Source organism: Cetorhinus maximus, chromosome 11, assembly GCF_964194155.1.
Source record: "Cetorhinus maximus chromosome 11, sCetMax3.hap1.1, whole genome shotgun sequence".
In the NCBI taxonomy this organism is placed as follows: domain Eukaryota; kingdom Metazoa; phylum Chordata; class Chondrichthyes; order Lamniformes; family Cetorhinidae; genus Cetorhinus; species Cetorhinus maximus.
Window position 1 is genome coordinate 107012516 of NC_135889.1, and position 13930 is coordinate 107026445.

At 43.0% G+C, this 13930-nt stretch overlaps 1 protein-coding gene across 1 annotated transcript in view; it reads left to right on the forward strand.

Annotated features, from left to right (window-relative positions):
• Positions 1–3110: 3110 nt before the first annotated feature.
• Positions 3111–13930, forward strand: part of tnfaip6 (tumor necrosis factor, alpha-induced protein 6) — a 43194-nt gene continuing 32374 nt past the window's right edge. The window contains exons 1-2 of the mRNA XM_078552557.1: positions 3111–3365; positions 8699–8836. Coding sequence (XP_078408683.1) covers positions 3260–3365; positions 8699–8836 — 244 coding nt within the window. The 5' untranslated portion in view covers positions 3111–3259. The remainder of the gene's footprint in view (positions 3366–8698; positions 8837–13930) is intronic.

Genomic DNA, 13930 nt, shown 5'->3' on the forward strand with positions numbered 1-13930 from the left:
ACGCTGGCTCTATGCAGATTGGGTGATCACTTTGCTGAACACCTCCATTCAATCCTCAAGTATGACCCTGAGCCTTTGGTCGCTTCAGTCTTCAATTCTCTATCTCACTCCAAAACTGCCCTCCCTATGGTATAAAACTGTGGTTTATTGCAATCTGAAAAAAACAGTAAATTCAAATAGTGTACTCTTAATTGTCAATTCATTAACTACTGTGAATCAGCAGATGAATTGCTCTTGAATATTTGTATTTTATATATCCTTGGCCTCCTACACTGTTCCAATGAAGTTCATCACAAGCTTGAGGAGTATCACTTCATCTTTCTAGTAAGCGCTTTACAGCCTCTGGCCTTAACACTGAGTTCAACAACGGTCAATCATAACTAACGGTCCTAATTTGTCTCGGTGCTGGTAATGGAGCTTAGCTTTGCTGGTGGAAGTTGTGAGTTGATGCCAGGGTTGGGGCTCCCCTATCAGCATACAACCAGCAGGGTGGTCTGCACAGCTGAGGTCTACCTGCTTTACCTTGCCATATTCTCAAGCCATAACAACCCTCTCTGTTTTATCGGGCTTTCCATATTTTCTGCCCCTTCGACTATTCTGTCATTTGCATTTACATCTCCTCTAGACCCATCTTTCATTTCTATACTTGTCCCATTATCACCCTCTTTTGCCTTGCACCATCATCCCTTTTGTTATTTAATCACTCCTGCCCTCCATCCTATTGTATACCTCCCTAAGTTCTTTCCTGAGTCCTTTCCAGTAGCTCTGCACTTGCTTAAGAGTTGTCCAACTGTAGCATATTTGGATCCTGATGAATGGTGATTGACCTATAACATTGGCCTGGATTTTACATGTTGCTGTATTTTCTGAGCACCCCCAGCTAAGATATCGGTAGAGAGCCCGCCCACCAAAAAGCCAGCTGCCCTGCAGCCATTTTACAGTGGAAGCAGTGCTAATTGTCTAAGGTAGAGGCTTCGGTCCCTTATCTGGGGAGGAATTTACACCTCAGAGAGCTGCCAGCCAATCTGATTGGCTGGAGGCTCTGTATTCCCAGCAGAGCCAGGTTCGAGCAGTGGTCACTGCTGGAACAACAGGCAGTCCCCGAACAAGAGGAGGTTATGGAACCAGACTTTAAGGTAAGTCTGGTGTATCGATGGGGCCTGGGTGGCAGACGCAAAGGGGGGGAGTGAGGTGGGGTCGGGGGCTGGATGTGAGAGGCTGGGGGAAGGGTTAAAGGGGGGGTTTGACCTCAGGATTGGTGGGGTTTCCACCAATGGGCACAGGGGGCACACAAAGGTGACTCCCCTCACTCCACCTCCCCCCCCCCCACCACCTTGTCTGACACCAGCCCATGCCATAAAAGCTGCCAGGTTACCCATTTGGTATCCCTCTGCTGTGAATGAAATAGTGGTGGAGGCTGAATGAAGCATTTAAGTGGCCATTAATTGTCCACTTAAGAGCCTCGAAGGGCTCAAGGGTGGGCGGGCTCCCTGACGCCTTCCCTGCCCACTGTAAAATGGGAGACCAGTTGTGGATAAGTGGGTAGGCGGTGGGAAGGTTAGGCACTGTATTTTATGAGCACCATCCCCCCAAACTGTCAATACGCTGAGGAGGGCCATAAATTTAGCCCATTAACTTGGCTTCCCCGTCCAAATATGCTGCCTGGCCTGCTGAGTGCTTCCAGCATTTTCTGCTTTACTTCAGATTTCCAGCATCCGCAGTATTTTGCTTTTGTCTGGACAATAGTCTTTTTGTTCTGAAATAACTATACAAAATATCTCCCAGTGGTTTACCATGAGTAAAACAAACCTAGTTCAAGAAATTTAACGCATGACCGTAATCAATCATAGCTACGCGAGCCAAGAAACTATGAAATCTATAGAGGCCTCTTCAAGAAAAAACTATTAGCTAACTTCCTGAAGTAAACGGCTAAAGATATTCTCAGTGTCGACCCTCTGCAAACATGATGTTAAATGTGCATTTTGGAAACCCATACGTGTGTGTAAAGTTCTTACACTCAGGTGTAACATGAGATGTGATTGCTGAGATAGATTTGAGTGTGTTTGGAAATAAGCTGATTTAAATAGAATACAGGTGCTGAAAATCTGAAACAAAAGTTTTTTAAAATGTCAGAAATAAAGAAAATATCAACAGTTTGGTAAAGAGTCTCTACCTGAAATGCTCTTCCTTCAGGTACCATGCCCTAAGAGAATGTTGGCAACCACGGACTTCCGTTGGATTGGTCCATGATTATTCTTGGCAAAGTACTGCATTTGCCATTGCCTCCTGCAGTCTGGCTGATCAGGAAGCTCTCCAAGGCACAATGGAAGGATCTCAAGGCTCATAATCAATCACGTTTGGCCACGTTATGAGCACACGTTTCTGTGATCATCAAGTCCTGTAGTGGGACTTAGACCAGAGGTGGGGGGCACTACCTGAAATGCTAGCTGATCATTTTTTCTTTTTAGCTGCTTACAAAACTGAATTGTAATTCCATTGTTTTTTTGCTTTTATTTAATAGAAAGAACTTTGCCCAGCTTTAAGTCCTATGACTGGGAGAAATGGCCACAGGGATACACATCCTTGGAAATTACCCTTCTTTTAGGTGATTTCAATTTTGAAAGAAAAAGTCACTTTTCATGGCATAATTTGGGATAATATCCAAAAATAGCACTGATGCAGCCAAACCTCCAGACAAAATTAGGACCCCTCTACCGGATACTGGGATTGCAATTAGCATACCCTTGCACAATCCAAGAACAAACTCTTTGCAATTGCACCTTTTAGGGAGGGGGAAGCATCAAGTTGCAGTAGATGTGTTTGTACTTCTAATGCCCCTACACAGTGATTGCATTGTGTCAGTTCAGCAATGGCAGGTCAGCTGCCAACCCTGTCTACATGCCTCCCCCGAGAAACAACTAGAATGAGGGAGAAATATAATGCTGAATTGTTACTTAGAAAACCATCACGTAATCTGCACTATCAATTTTAATTAAAAAGCTTGTTACTAATAATAGTGCATTCGGTATTACTTTGAAACCATTTGAAGTAACAATCATCTACTTTACAACTGGTGTACTGTTGTATAGCAGCAACTGTAACCTCAGCAACCACAATGACCTCACAGTTATTATAGTTAGGAAAAAAAGGAATGTCTGGAAACCAGATGTTGGGAGCACACTGTGGTTTGCTGGAAGCTATATCTTCTTGTAACCGTTACAGCAATACCACTTACTGGAAAAGTCTTAAACCTTGAAGTATGACTGCTGCTATGCTTCTGTCCATCTTCCTCTTTACTTTACCATGGTACGAGATAGAGACCTGGGGGCTTAAAAATGGAATACTGCACAACTCAATATGGCTAGGTAAGGCTGCATTTGCTTTTGTGCTATTATTCTTCTTTGGTTTCAGAAAACGACCATCTCATTTCCTCATGGAAGGAGATTTTAATCTCAGTTTGTGCTCTAAAACTAGGTTTTAACTGGTTAACACCAACTCTTTGGCTCGTTTGTCCTCAGTGTTCAAGCTGTTGAGAATCTGCAACCTTCCAGAAAAAGTTTTGATGTTTTAAAATCCTGTTGTCCTCCAATATAAACGTGCCTCTTATTGGTGTGCAAACTATTACCTTTCAGATAATTGACCCATTTCTGAATGACTCGTTAATTGTATGAAGGATATATTTCATTTTTAAAGTTTATGTAAGACAATTGCATGCATTATATGTAAATACATAGACGAAGAATTATACTATACTATAAAACATACCGTCTTATGAATGTGTGAGTAGGAGCAAAGGGATTGATCTCAGTGGCCGTTGCTCAGTGAAGGGTTTAAAGAGTGTGTTCTCATTCCTGATTTAAAAGGGAAGTAGATAAATGTGAGCAAGAAATATTTACAGATTTTGTTGGCTGGTTGATACTATGGCAAACAGCCTCCTTAAGTGTTTTAAAATTCTATAATCTCCAAAAGACAGTTAGAAATTGTGCATTTGTGGTTATTGAGTAACAGTGTCCAGCACAGCTGTGATGATATGCATCACTGTCAAATAGCTAAAGCATTCACTGTTTAAGTTCCTATGACGAATAGTTTCTTAGCTGAGAAGACTTCCAGCAATGATAGAATCCTGTCTTCAGGTCATAGAATGGTCACAGGAAGAGACCGTTCAGCCTGCTGTGTCCATGCCAATGCTCTGGAAGAGCTGTTTAGCTAGCCACAATTCCCTGCCCTTTCCCCATAGCCCTGCAATTTTTATTTCAGGTGCTTATCCATTGCCCTTTTGAAAGTTGAATCTGCCTCCACCCCACTCTCAGGCAGTGCATTCCAGATCCTAACTACTCTCTGAGTAAATACATGTTTTCTTCATGTTACTGCCATTGGTTCTTTTGCCAATCACCTTAAAACAGTCAATGGTAATAATTTCTCTCTATTGCCTCTTTCTAGTCCCTTCATGATTTTGCAAACCTCTAGCAATCTCCTCTCACCCTTCTCTTCTTTGAGAACAACCCCAGCTTCATAAGTCTATCCATGTAACTGAAGTCCCTCATCCCTGGAACTATTCTCATAAATCTTTTTTTGCACTCGCTCTAAAGTCCTCACATCCTTCCTAAAGTGTGTTGCCCAGAATTGGACACAATACCATTGTTGAGGCTTAAATAATGTTTTATAAAGGTTCATTATAACTCCTTTCTTTTGTACCCTATGCCTGTATTTATAAAGATCAAGATCCCTTTTGCTTTTTCAACGACTTCCTAAAGCTGCCCTACCTCCTTCAATGATTTATATACATATATCCCCAGGTTTCCCTGTTCATGCACCCCCTTGAGAATTGTACCCTCTATTTTAGGGGGCCAGTTACCTCAGATGGCTAAGAGTGTGGTGCAGAAAAACACCAAAAGCACGGGTTCATTTCCCATACTGGCTGAGGTAGTTCATGGGGCCTACCTTCTTATCTTACCCCAGATTAATATCATGGCATATGCAATGATTAACAATCCTCAGTGGACATTAGCAAAGGGTGAAAAGCAGAGAAACACCCTGTACCAGTGAGGGGAACTGGGAGTTCAGTTTAAAACAGCAAGGAGAGCCGAGGTATCTCTTCCATGTCTCTTTCAGTTGGCCAAGTGGTTTAAATTAGGAGACACTATTACAGCTGAAGAGTACAGTTAAGAAATTCACTTTTAAAATATTTAACGTCCAAGTTAATTAATTAAATAGAATAGAGATGGCTGGCAGGCGATGTGTTGCAGCTGTAGTAAATTGGCAAGAAATATAAAAACAAATAGCAAGAGCTTCTATGGGTATATGAAAAGAAAGAGAGTGGCTAAAGTGAGTGTGGGACCCTTGGAGGATGCAACTGGAGAATTGATAATGGGGAACAGGGAAATGGCAGATAACTTAAACCAATATTTTGCATCGGTCTTCATGGTGGAGGACACAATAAACATCCCAAAGATATCAGATAAGCAAGGAGCTAATGGGAGAAAAGATCTTGTAACAGTCTCTATCACAAGGGACAAAGTATTTGACAAACTAATGGGGCTAAAGGCAGACAAGTCGCCAAGACCTGGGTTTTAAAGGAAGTGGTTGAGGAGATAGCGGAGGCATTGGTCGAAATATTCCAAAACTCACTGGATTTCGGGAGGGTCCCAGCGGTTTGGAAAACTGTTAATGTGACATCCCTGTTCAAGGAGGGAGACAGACAAAAAGCAGGAAGCTATAGGCCAGTCAGCCTAACATCTGTCGTTGGGAAAATGCTAGAGTCCATTATTAAGGAATAAATAGCAGGACATTTAGAAAAGCTTAACACAATAAAACAGAGCCAACATGGTTTTGTGAAAGGGTAATCATGTTTGACAAATTTGTTAGAGCTCTTTGAGGACATAACAAGTAGAGTTGATCAAGGGGAACCAGTAGATGTAGTATATTTGGATTTCCGGAAGGCATTCGATAAGGTGCCACATAAAAGATTATTGCACAAGATAGGAGCTCATGGTATTGGGGGTAATGTGTTAGCATGGATTGAGGATTGGTTAACACACAGAAGACAAAGAGTCAGGGTTAATGGGTCTTTTTCAGCTTGGAAAGACGTAACTAGTGGAGTGCCACAAGGATCAGTCCTAGGGCCTCAAATATTTACTATCTATATTAATGACTTGGAGGAGGGGCAGAGTGTAATGTATCCAAATTTGCTGACAATACAAAAATAGGTGGGAGGACATGTTGTGATGACGGCATAAAAAATCTGCAAGGGGATATAGATAGTTTGAGTGAGTGGGCAAAAACTTGGCAGATGGAGTTTAATGTAGGAAAGTGTGAGGTCATGCACTTTGGTAGGAAGAATCAAAAGGCAGACTTACTATTTAAATGGAGAGAGACTCCAAAAAAGTGCAGCACAGAGAGAACTGGGTGTTCTTGTGCATGAAACACAAAAAGTTAGCATGCAGGTGCAGAAAGTAATTAAGAAGGCAAATGGAATTTTGGCCTGTATTGCTAAGGGCTTGGAGTTTAAAAATAGGGAAGTCTTGTTACAACTGTACAGGGTGTTGGTGAGGTCGCACCTGGAGTACTGTGTATAGTTTTGGTACCCGTATTTAACAAAGGATATACTGTCATTGGAGGCAGTTCAAAAGAGATTCACTAGTCTAATTCCTGGGATGAAAGGGTTGACTTATCAAGTACAGGTAAACAAGTTAGGCCTTTATTCATTAGAGTTTAGAAAAATGAGGGGCGATCTTATTGAAATGTACAAGATTCTGAGGGGGCTTGACAGAGCAGATGTTGAGAAGATGTTTCCACTAGTGGAGGGATCTCAAACTAGGGGACATATTTACAGGATAAGGGGACACTCAACTCGAACTGAGGTGCAAAAAATTTCTTCTCTCAGTAGGTAGTGAATGTCTGGAATTCTCTACCCAGAGAGTTGTGGAGGCTAGATCACTGAAAGTTTTTAAAGAGGAAGTAGATAGGTTTTTGAGATATCGGAGAATTGAGGGCTATGGGGAGCTGGTACGAAAGAGGAGTTGAGGCCTGGGGCAGATCAGCCATGATCTTATTGCATGGCAGGGAAGCTTGAGGGGCCGAATGGACTACTCCTGCTCCTATTTATTATGTTCTTATGTACTTACCAAACATCCACTGAAGCCAACAAGCTACACAGCCATCTAGGATCCTCCTTGCCTCTGGGATCATGCAAAAGCAGCTGAGAGCTTAGGGCAACAGCGCACACCCTTCCTCCACTATAATCAAGTTCCTTAGCATAGGTTTAGCTGTAAAAAGTGTGGCATTTAAAATAATTTACAGCTTAGGCGTACTCAAACAACAAGGAATCTACCACCAATACTACTACCCTTTATTCTATACTCCCTCTTCGTGTTCTTCCTGCCGAATGCATCATTTCACACTTCTCTGCATTAAATTTCATCTGCCAGGGTGTCTGCCCATTCCACCAGCCTGTCTATATCCTCTTGAACCCTATCACTATCTTCCTCACAGTTCACAATACTTCCAAGTTTTATGCCATCTGCAAGTCAAGAAAAAAAAGGGAGCACATGGGGGTGATTGTTTTCCTGTATCAAATTAGCAAAGGTGCTCCTATCTAAACAAGCAGTATATCTGTGAAGAGAAATTGAATAGATACAAAACTGTTGTGCTACATTCACACATCTGGATTTTCACATCTGTATGAATTGGCAATTGTGTCCCTCTCCCTTTCTTGTGTTGAGTATATAATCCTCTCCTTGGAACAGGGGTCATGACAGATGGGGTGGCAAGGGTGGGGGTCTTGACAGTCTTTTCAGACAGTTTTTAAAGTCATTGGTTTGCATTATTAATACTACTATAACAATGAGCTTATGTTGTAAGAAATAATATCTTACATCTTGACTTTGTGATTTTATGTCTGTTAACTTGGTTTAAAGTTTCATCTTTGTTTTGCTTGACTAAAGTTTTGGACCAATATTATTCCTACAAGCTGAGATTCATTCTTGCAGTATTATGCTGTAAGACACTCCCAACATCTTTATTGTAAAGGGACATGATTTTTTAAAAAGTGACTCTAGCTTTATCGGACCATTTCCTTTACAAATAAAAGATGATTTGGTACTTGTTCTCCAAAATATGAACTTCAACTATTCCCAAGGCAATTAAAAATTGCTGAAAAAAGAGACATACTGTCAAAGCTTTTGCTTTGTACTCATCAGGACAAATTTGCAAGAATACCAATTATAAAGGGAATGACAATTTATACTGCATGGGAAAACAGTGCTGATTGGTTGTCAAGTGGACGCTGATTGGTGGAGGTATTGCCATAGGGAATGCACCAGGTAGGTCGACTGGAATTTCGAGGCATGTCGATTTGAATTTAAACAGAAGCTTGGCAGTAACTGTTCCCTGGTGCATTTTCTATGGCAATGCCTCTACCAATCAGAGTCCACTTGCCAACCAATCAGCACTCTCTTCTCATACAGTATAAATTGCTGTTCCCTTTACAATTCGTATTCTTGCCTGTGCTTATGAGTGCAAGATGAAAAGCTTTGACAGCATTTCTTTTGTTTGCTGCTTCACTTACAAATCACAAAAAAATATATATTTCATATATATGAACTAAAAGTTAAATTGAAAGACGACTTATCAGTGCAATGGAAGTGGGTTGTATTAGAATTGTTCAAAACTGACATATTGTTTTGTCATGTAATTACAGAACAAGCAGCTGGTGTTTATCACAGAGAGTCACGCAAAGGGAAATACCAGCTCACCTTGAAAGAAGCTAAAGTGGTCTGTAACTATGAGGGAGGCACCCTTGCAACATACAAACAGTTAGAGTCGGCTCAAAGAATAGGTAGGAAAGAGTTTGTGCATTTGCCACATGGAATGGAATATCACTAAGTTTAACATGCTATTGGCACATGCAGTGCTAATTCTAATGAGCCACTTTGTATTTTATTGATTGCACAATGACAGTAAACAGTGATATTTATAGATGTACGGTTACATTATTTTTGCTCTGTGACTTGTCACTTGGTACTTGGTGAGGCTTCCCTCCGTAGCCTTCCACCAGGGAGTTTTCACAGGAGGTGCACCGTGAGTATAGTCGATGGTCACATTAATTAAAAATGTTCAACAGATTTTCCTTGAATTAATCTCCATGCCCTCGAAGGATTAAGGTGACAGGGCAGAACTAAAGAACTTCAACTGTGGGGTGAATACCAGATTCCTATTGCATTATAGGGTGGTGTTTTAGTAAAGGCATGTGTCGTTACCATTAGCTAGTTTTCCAGCAAAATCTTGCCCATTGTTTTCTCCAGTGAAATAGAGGAAGAATTTTCTATGATTGCAACACTGTAGACTGGCTCTGAAGTTGGCAGCAGCTCTCAGGAATTTCACTGTCACCAGATAAACCTTTTAATATTAAAATCCACTTTTGAACTGAAACAATATCTGACATTACAGTTAAGAACCAGTCCAATGTCAATAGAAACATCATTGCTCTAAATTAACTTGATAAAGCCATACAATATACCCAAACCAATCTATTAAGCAAATTATTTTAAACAACTTTTACTTGTTTTCTTTCCCTTTCTTTTTCCTCATTCTGTTTTCTAATTATCATCCTTTCATTTTGCTTCTAAATGTCATAGTGGTAATGTCACTGGATTAGTACCCCAGAGGGCAGGCTAATGCTCTGGGGCCACGGATTCAAATCACGCCACAGCAGCTAGTGGAAGTTAAATTCAACTAATAAATCTGGAATTAAAAGCTAGTCTCAGTAATAATGACCATGAAATTATTGTCACTCGTCGGAAAAATCCATCTGGTTCACTAATGTACTTCAGGGAAGAAAATCTGCTGTCTTTACCTAGCCTGGCCTACAGGCAATTCCAGACCCACAGCAATATGGTTGCCTCTTAAATGCCCTCTGAAATGGCCTAGCAAACTACTCAGTTGTATCAAACTGCTACAAAGTCAAAAAGGAATGAAACCAGGTGGAAATGACAATGGCAAACCCGGCGCTGTCAAACCTGCAAAGTCCTCTTTAGTAACATCTGGTTACTTGTGCCAAAATTGGGAGAGCTATCCCTCAACTAGTCAAGTAACAACTTGACAAAATCATAGTAACCAAATCATACCTTACAGACTATGTCCCAGACATCACCATCACCATCCCAGGGTATGCCCTGTCTCACTGGCAGGACTGACCCACCAGAGGTGGCACCACAGTAGTATACAGTCAAGAGGGACTTTCCCTGGGAGTACTCAGCATTGACACTGGGCCCCATGAAGTCTCATGGCATCAGGTCAAACATGGGCAAGGAAACCTCCTGCCGATTACCATTGACTGCCCACCCACCCACCCTCCCCACCCCCAACCCTCAGCTGATGAATCAGTACTCTTGCATGTTAAACACCAGTTGGAAGAAACATTGAGGATGGCAAGGGCACAGAATGTACTCTGGTTGGTGGACTTCAATGTCCTTCACCAAAAGTGGCTCAGTAGTACCACTACTCACTGGGCTGGCTGAGCCCTATAAGACATAGCTGCTAGATGGGGTATGCAGCAGGTAGGAGGTAACCAACAAGAGGGAAAAACTAACTTGACCTCGTCCTCACCAATCTAAATTTTGTAGATGCATCTGTCCATAAAAGTATTGGTAGCAGTGACAACCACACAATACTTGTGGAGATGAAGTCCCATCTTCACATTGAGGATATCTTCCATTATGTTGTGTGTGTTACAATCCTAGCTGATGTTAATACTGGACAAGTCAGATCCCAGGGTGAATCCTGGCTTGATAGATCCTAAATTTTATTTATTTTTTAGAAACCATGGAGATAAGTTACTGAACAAATTCACAAGAGACTGCTGATGAACTTTTAACACAAAGAATAAAAGATTTATTAGACAATATAGTTCATATTGCACCAGACAAAAAGGTTGGAAAGATCTCAATACAAAACACAAGAAAATGATTCAAATCTTCACTATTCCTCCAGCCCAGCTACATCTTTACCGACACATACAAATTCAGAAAGATAAAACAGTTTACCATATCTATCTTATACTCTAATATTCAGGGTGCACATGCAGTACATGTGAATGAACTAGCGAACTGTGGACAGACATACCACACTCCAAAGTAAATGACAAATGCGACCAAAGCAGATTTTGTGGATTTCTCAGCAACCCACCCAGATGCTTATCACACAGTGAGCCAACTGGTCTCACTGAAACTCTGTCTTCCTCACGAGGGTTTCCAAACTCCATGTTTGAAGAACTCGTCTTGGAATTCTGTCCAAACGTCACTCCCACTTGGGCGGCTTCAACCAGGAAAAACCTCCAGGATTTCAATCCCACCTTTTGGGATTCTTTTCCCCGGATCTCCACATGCACTCAAGCTTCACCTTCCAAGCACACTTTCAGATCTTCGGCCATGCCAAGCGTAACACCACCGCTCCAAAAGGCCCACAGTAAGGAGTCACCAACCTTTGGCTGCTTCCTTGGATCTTCAGGGCTTCTCTTAAGTCCAATTTGCTTCAAGTCTGCTCCCTGCAGATCTTTCTTTAACTTGGGGCCTTTTTCTCTACTCCTGTCATTTATCATGACTCAATGGGTGGAACCACCCTAGGTTTGCGCTAAGTGCGGTAGCAGGCATGGAAAAAGATGTTTCACCCACCAGCCGCAATGGCAGGTTTTTGGCCAAAACTCTGCGTCCCACCTCGTTAATTATGTAGCCACAGGGAACATGTCATCTTGATGGCAGGCGGGCTCTGAATCGCCCGCCACACCATTACCTCACTGTTTCCGCACTCTGGTTGCCATATCTTAAACAGCAGCTGTGCACGTAGTTCTCAATGCTTGCAGACCAGGACTGCTCCAGTGAAGATGTGACCCTGAAAGCCAAGAAGAGTTCAGTGGCCCGTCACTGGAATGGCTTTTGGAGGCCCTCCATGACACCCTCCAGCCCTGCTCTGGCTGCAGGAAGTCCAGCCATCTCACTACTCCAGCATGGGAGGCAGTGGCAGTGGTGGTCAGTGCCAACGCTGCACACAAGAGGTTGGCCATCCAGGTCAGAAAGGGGATGAATGACCTCATCTGTGCCACCAGGGTAAGGCAGCCATCTCATCACTCTAAACTCACACACTCACACAGCCATCACACATTCACTGGCATCTCATTCACTGCCAGCTCAAGGGACATCACCACTCACTCTCTCACACACACCCTCACATCTCCATCTGGCCACCTCTCCTCTGGAGACTGCCTCCTCAGCCCTCACCATCTTGAGGCCACTTGCATAGATCAACAAGTACTCCTATATATGCCCCCACACATACCCTCCTTTACCCAGTACAGCCTTCACCCTGCAGCCTCTTCCCTTGCCTGAGGCTACTTCTCCCCCTGCCCCAAGCAAGCCCTGGACCTGAAGCCGTTGAAAAGTCACCCCCGCCTTATAGCTGGTCTCATAGATAGAGACTTCCCATGAGCACGCCTACATGTTGTAAAAGTTGAACCTGATTGTACCTTTGTGATGGTGATTTTGAAATGGTTTGGTATGTTCTTCCAGATATTTTATGAATAAAGTATATTTTTCCCAAAAAAAAGCGAGCGCTGTCTGAAGCAAGGTAGGTAAACAAAACTAGAAGTCCCAAGTGAAGTACAGCTCACCAGATGAATGTTGCCTATGTACAGTTGTGAAACACGTCAGCGTGCAATCATGCCGATGTGCTCGAATGATCCAGCGTGGGTGGTGATTATGCTGTGGTGGAAACATGGGCCGCCATTGACGGGTTTAGCGGACGATTGCAAACTGGTTTCACAATCACGTAAACCAATTTTTCGCCTTCTCGCCGTAATGTCCGCTCACGCCCGCCACGATGCCCGCCGCCAACGGGAGCGGAAAATTCCGGGCAATGGGATCTATCTCTGATCCCTGCCTTTGTCCCTTATCTGGGATTGTCTTCTGGGATCTCAATCCGTCTCAGTCCCTGGTTTGGAACCTTCTCCCAGCCCCCCTGCCTGAATCCTGCTCCATGGGATACCTTCCTTCAAATGGCATTCTGGTTCTAGGTCATCTGACCTGCTTTTCACGCTGTTTCGCTTTTCTTACTTACTTTCCTTCTGTGCATGTGCACAGGACCAATTCCAGGCAGAAGAATGGAAAAAGACCCCGAGGGCGCATGGGGTGAAGTCCTGTGGGCCGTCGGGTACTGGAGCTCCTGGCTTCCGAACTCCTAAACTCTGACTGCCGCTTAAGGTATGTATTGGGGTTCATTACATGTGTCACTACCACTGGCTAAACGGAATAGATTTCAAACAAATCTAGCAACTCAAAACTGATCATCTGTGATGCGCTCTGGGCCATCATCAGCAGCAGGACTGTATACAACCACAATCTGCAACCTCATGGTCCAGCTGTCCCCCACTCTACCATTACCATCAAGCTGAGGGATCAATTCTCGTTTAACAAAGAGTGCAGGAGGGTATGCCAGGAGCAGCAGCAGGCATACCTAAAAATGAGGTTGTCAAACTGGTGAAGCAACAGAACAGGACTACTCGCATGCCAAACAGCAGAAACAGCCTGCAATAGACAGAGATAAGCGATCCCACAGCTAATGGTTCAGGTCTAAGCTTGGCAGTTGCGTCACATTTAGTCGTGAATGATGGTGGATAAAGAACTAACTGGAGGAGGAGGCTCCACAAATAACTCCATTCACAATGATGGAGCACCCAGCACGTCAGTGCAAAAGAGAAGGCCGAAGCATTTGCATACACCTTCATCCAGAAGTGCCAAGTGGATGATCCATCTCGGCCTCCTCCTGAGGTCCCCAGAGTCACAGATGCCAGTCTTCAGCCAATTCAGCTACTCCATGTGATATTAAGAAATGGCTGAAGGCACTGGATACTGTAAAGGACATGGGACATGACAACTTTGCA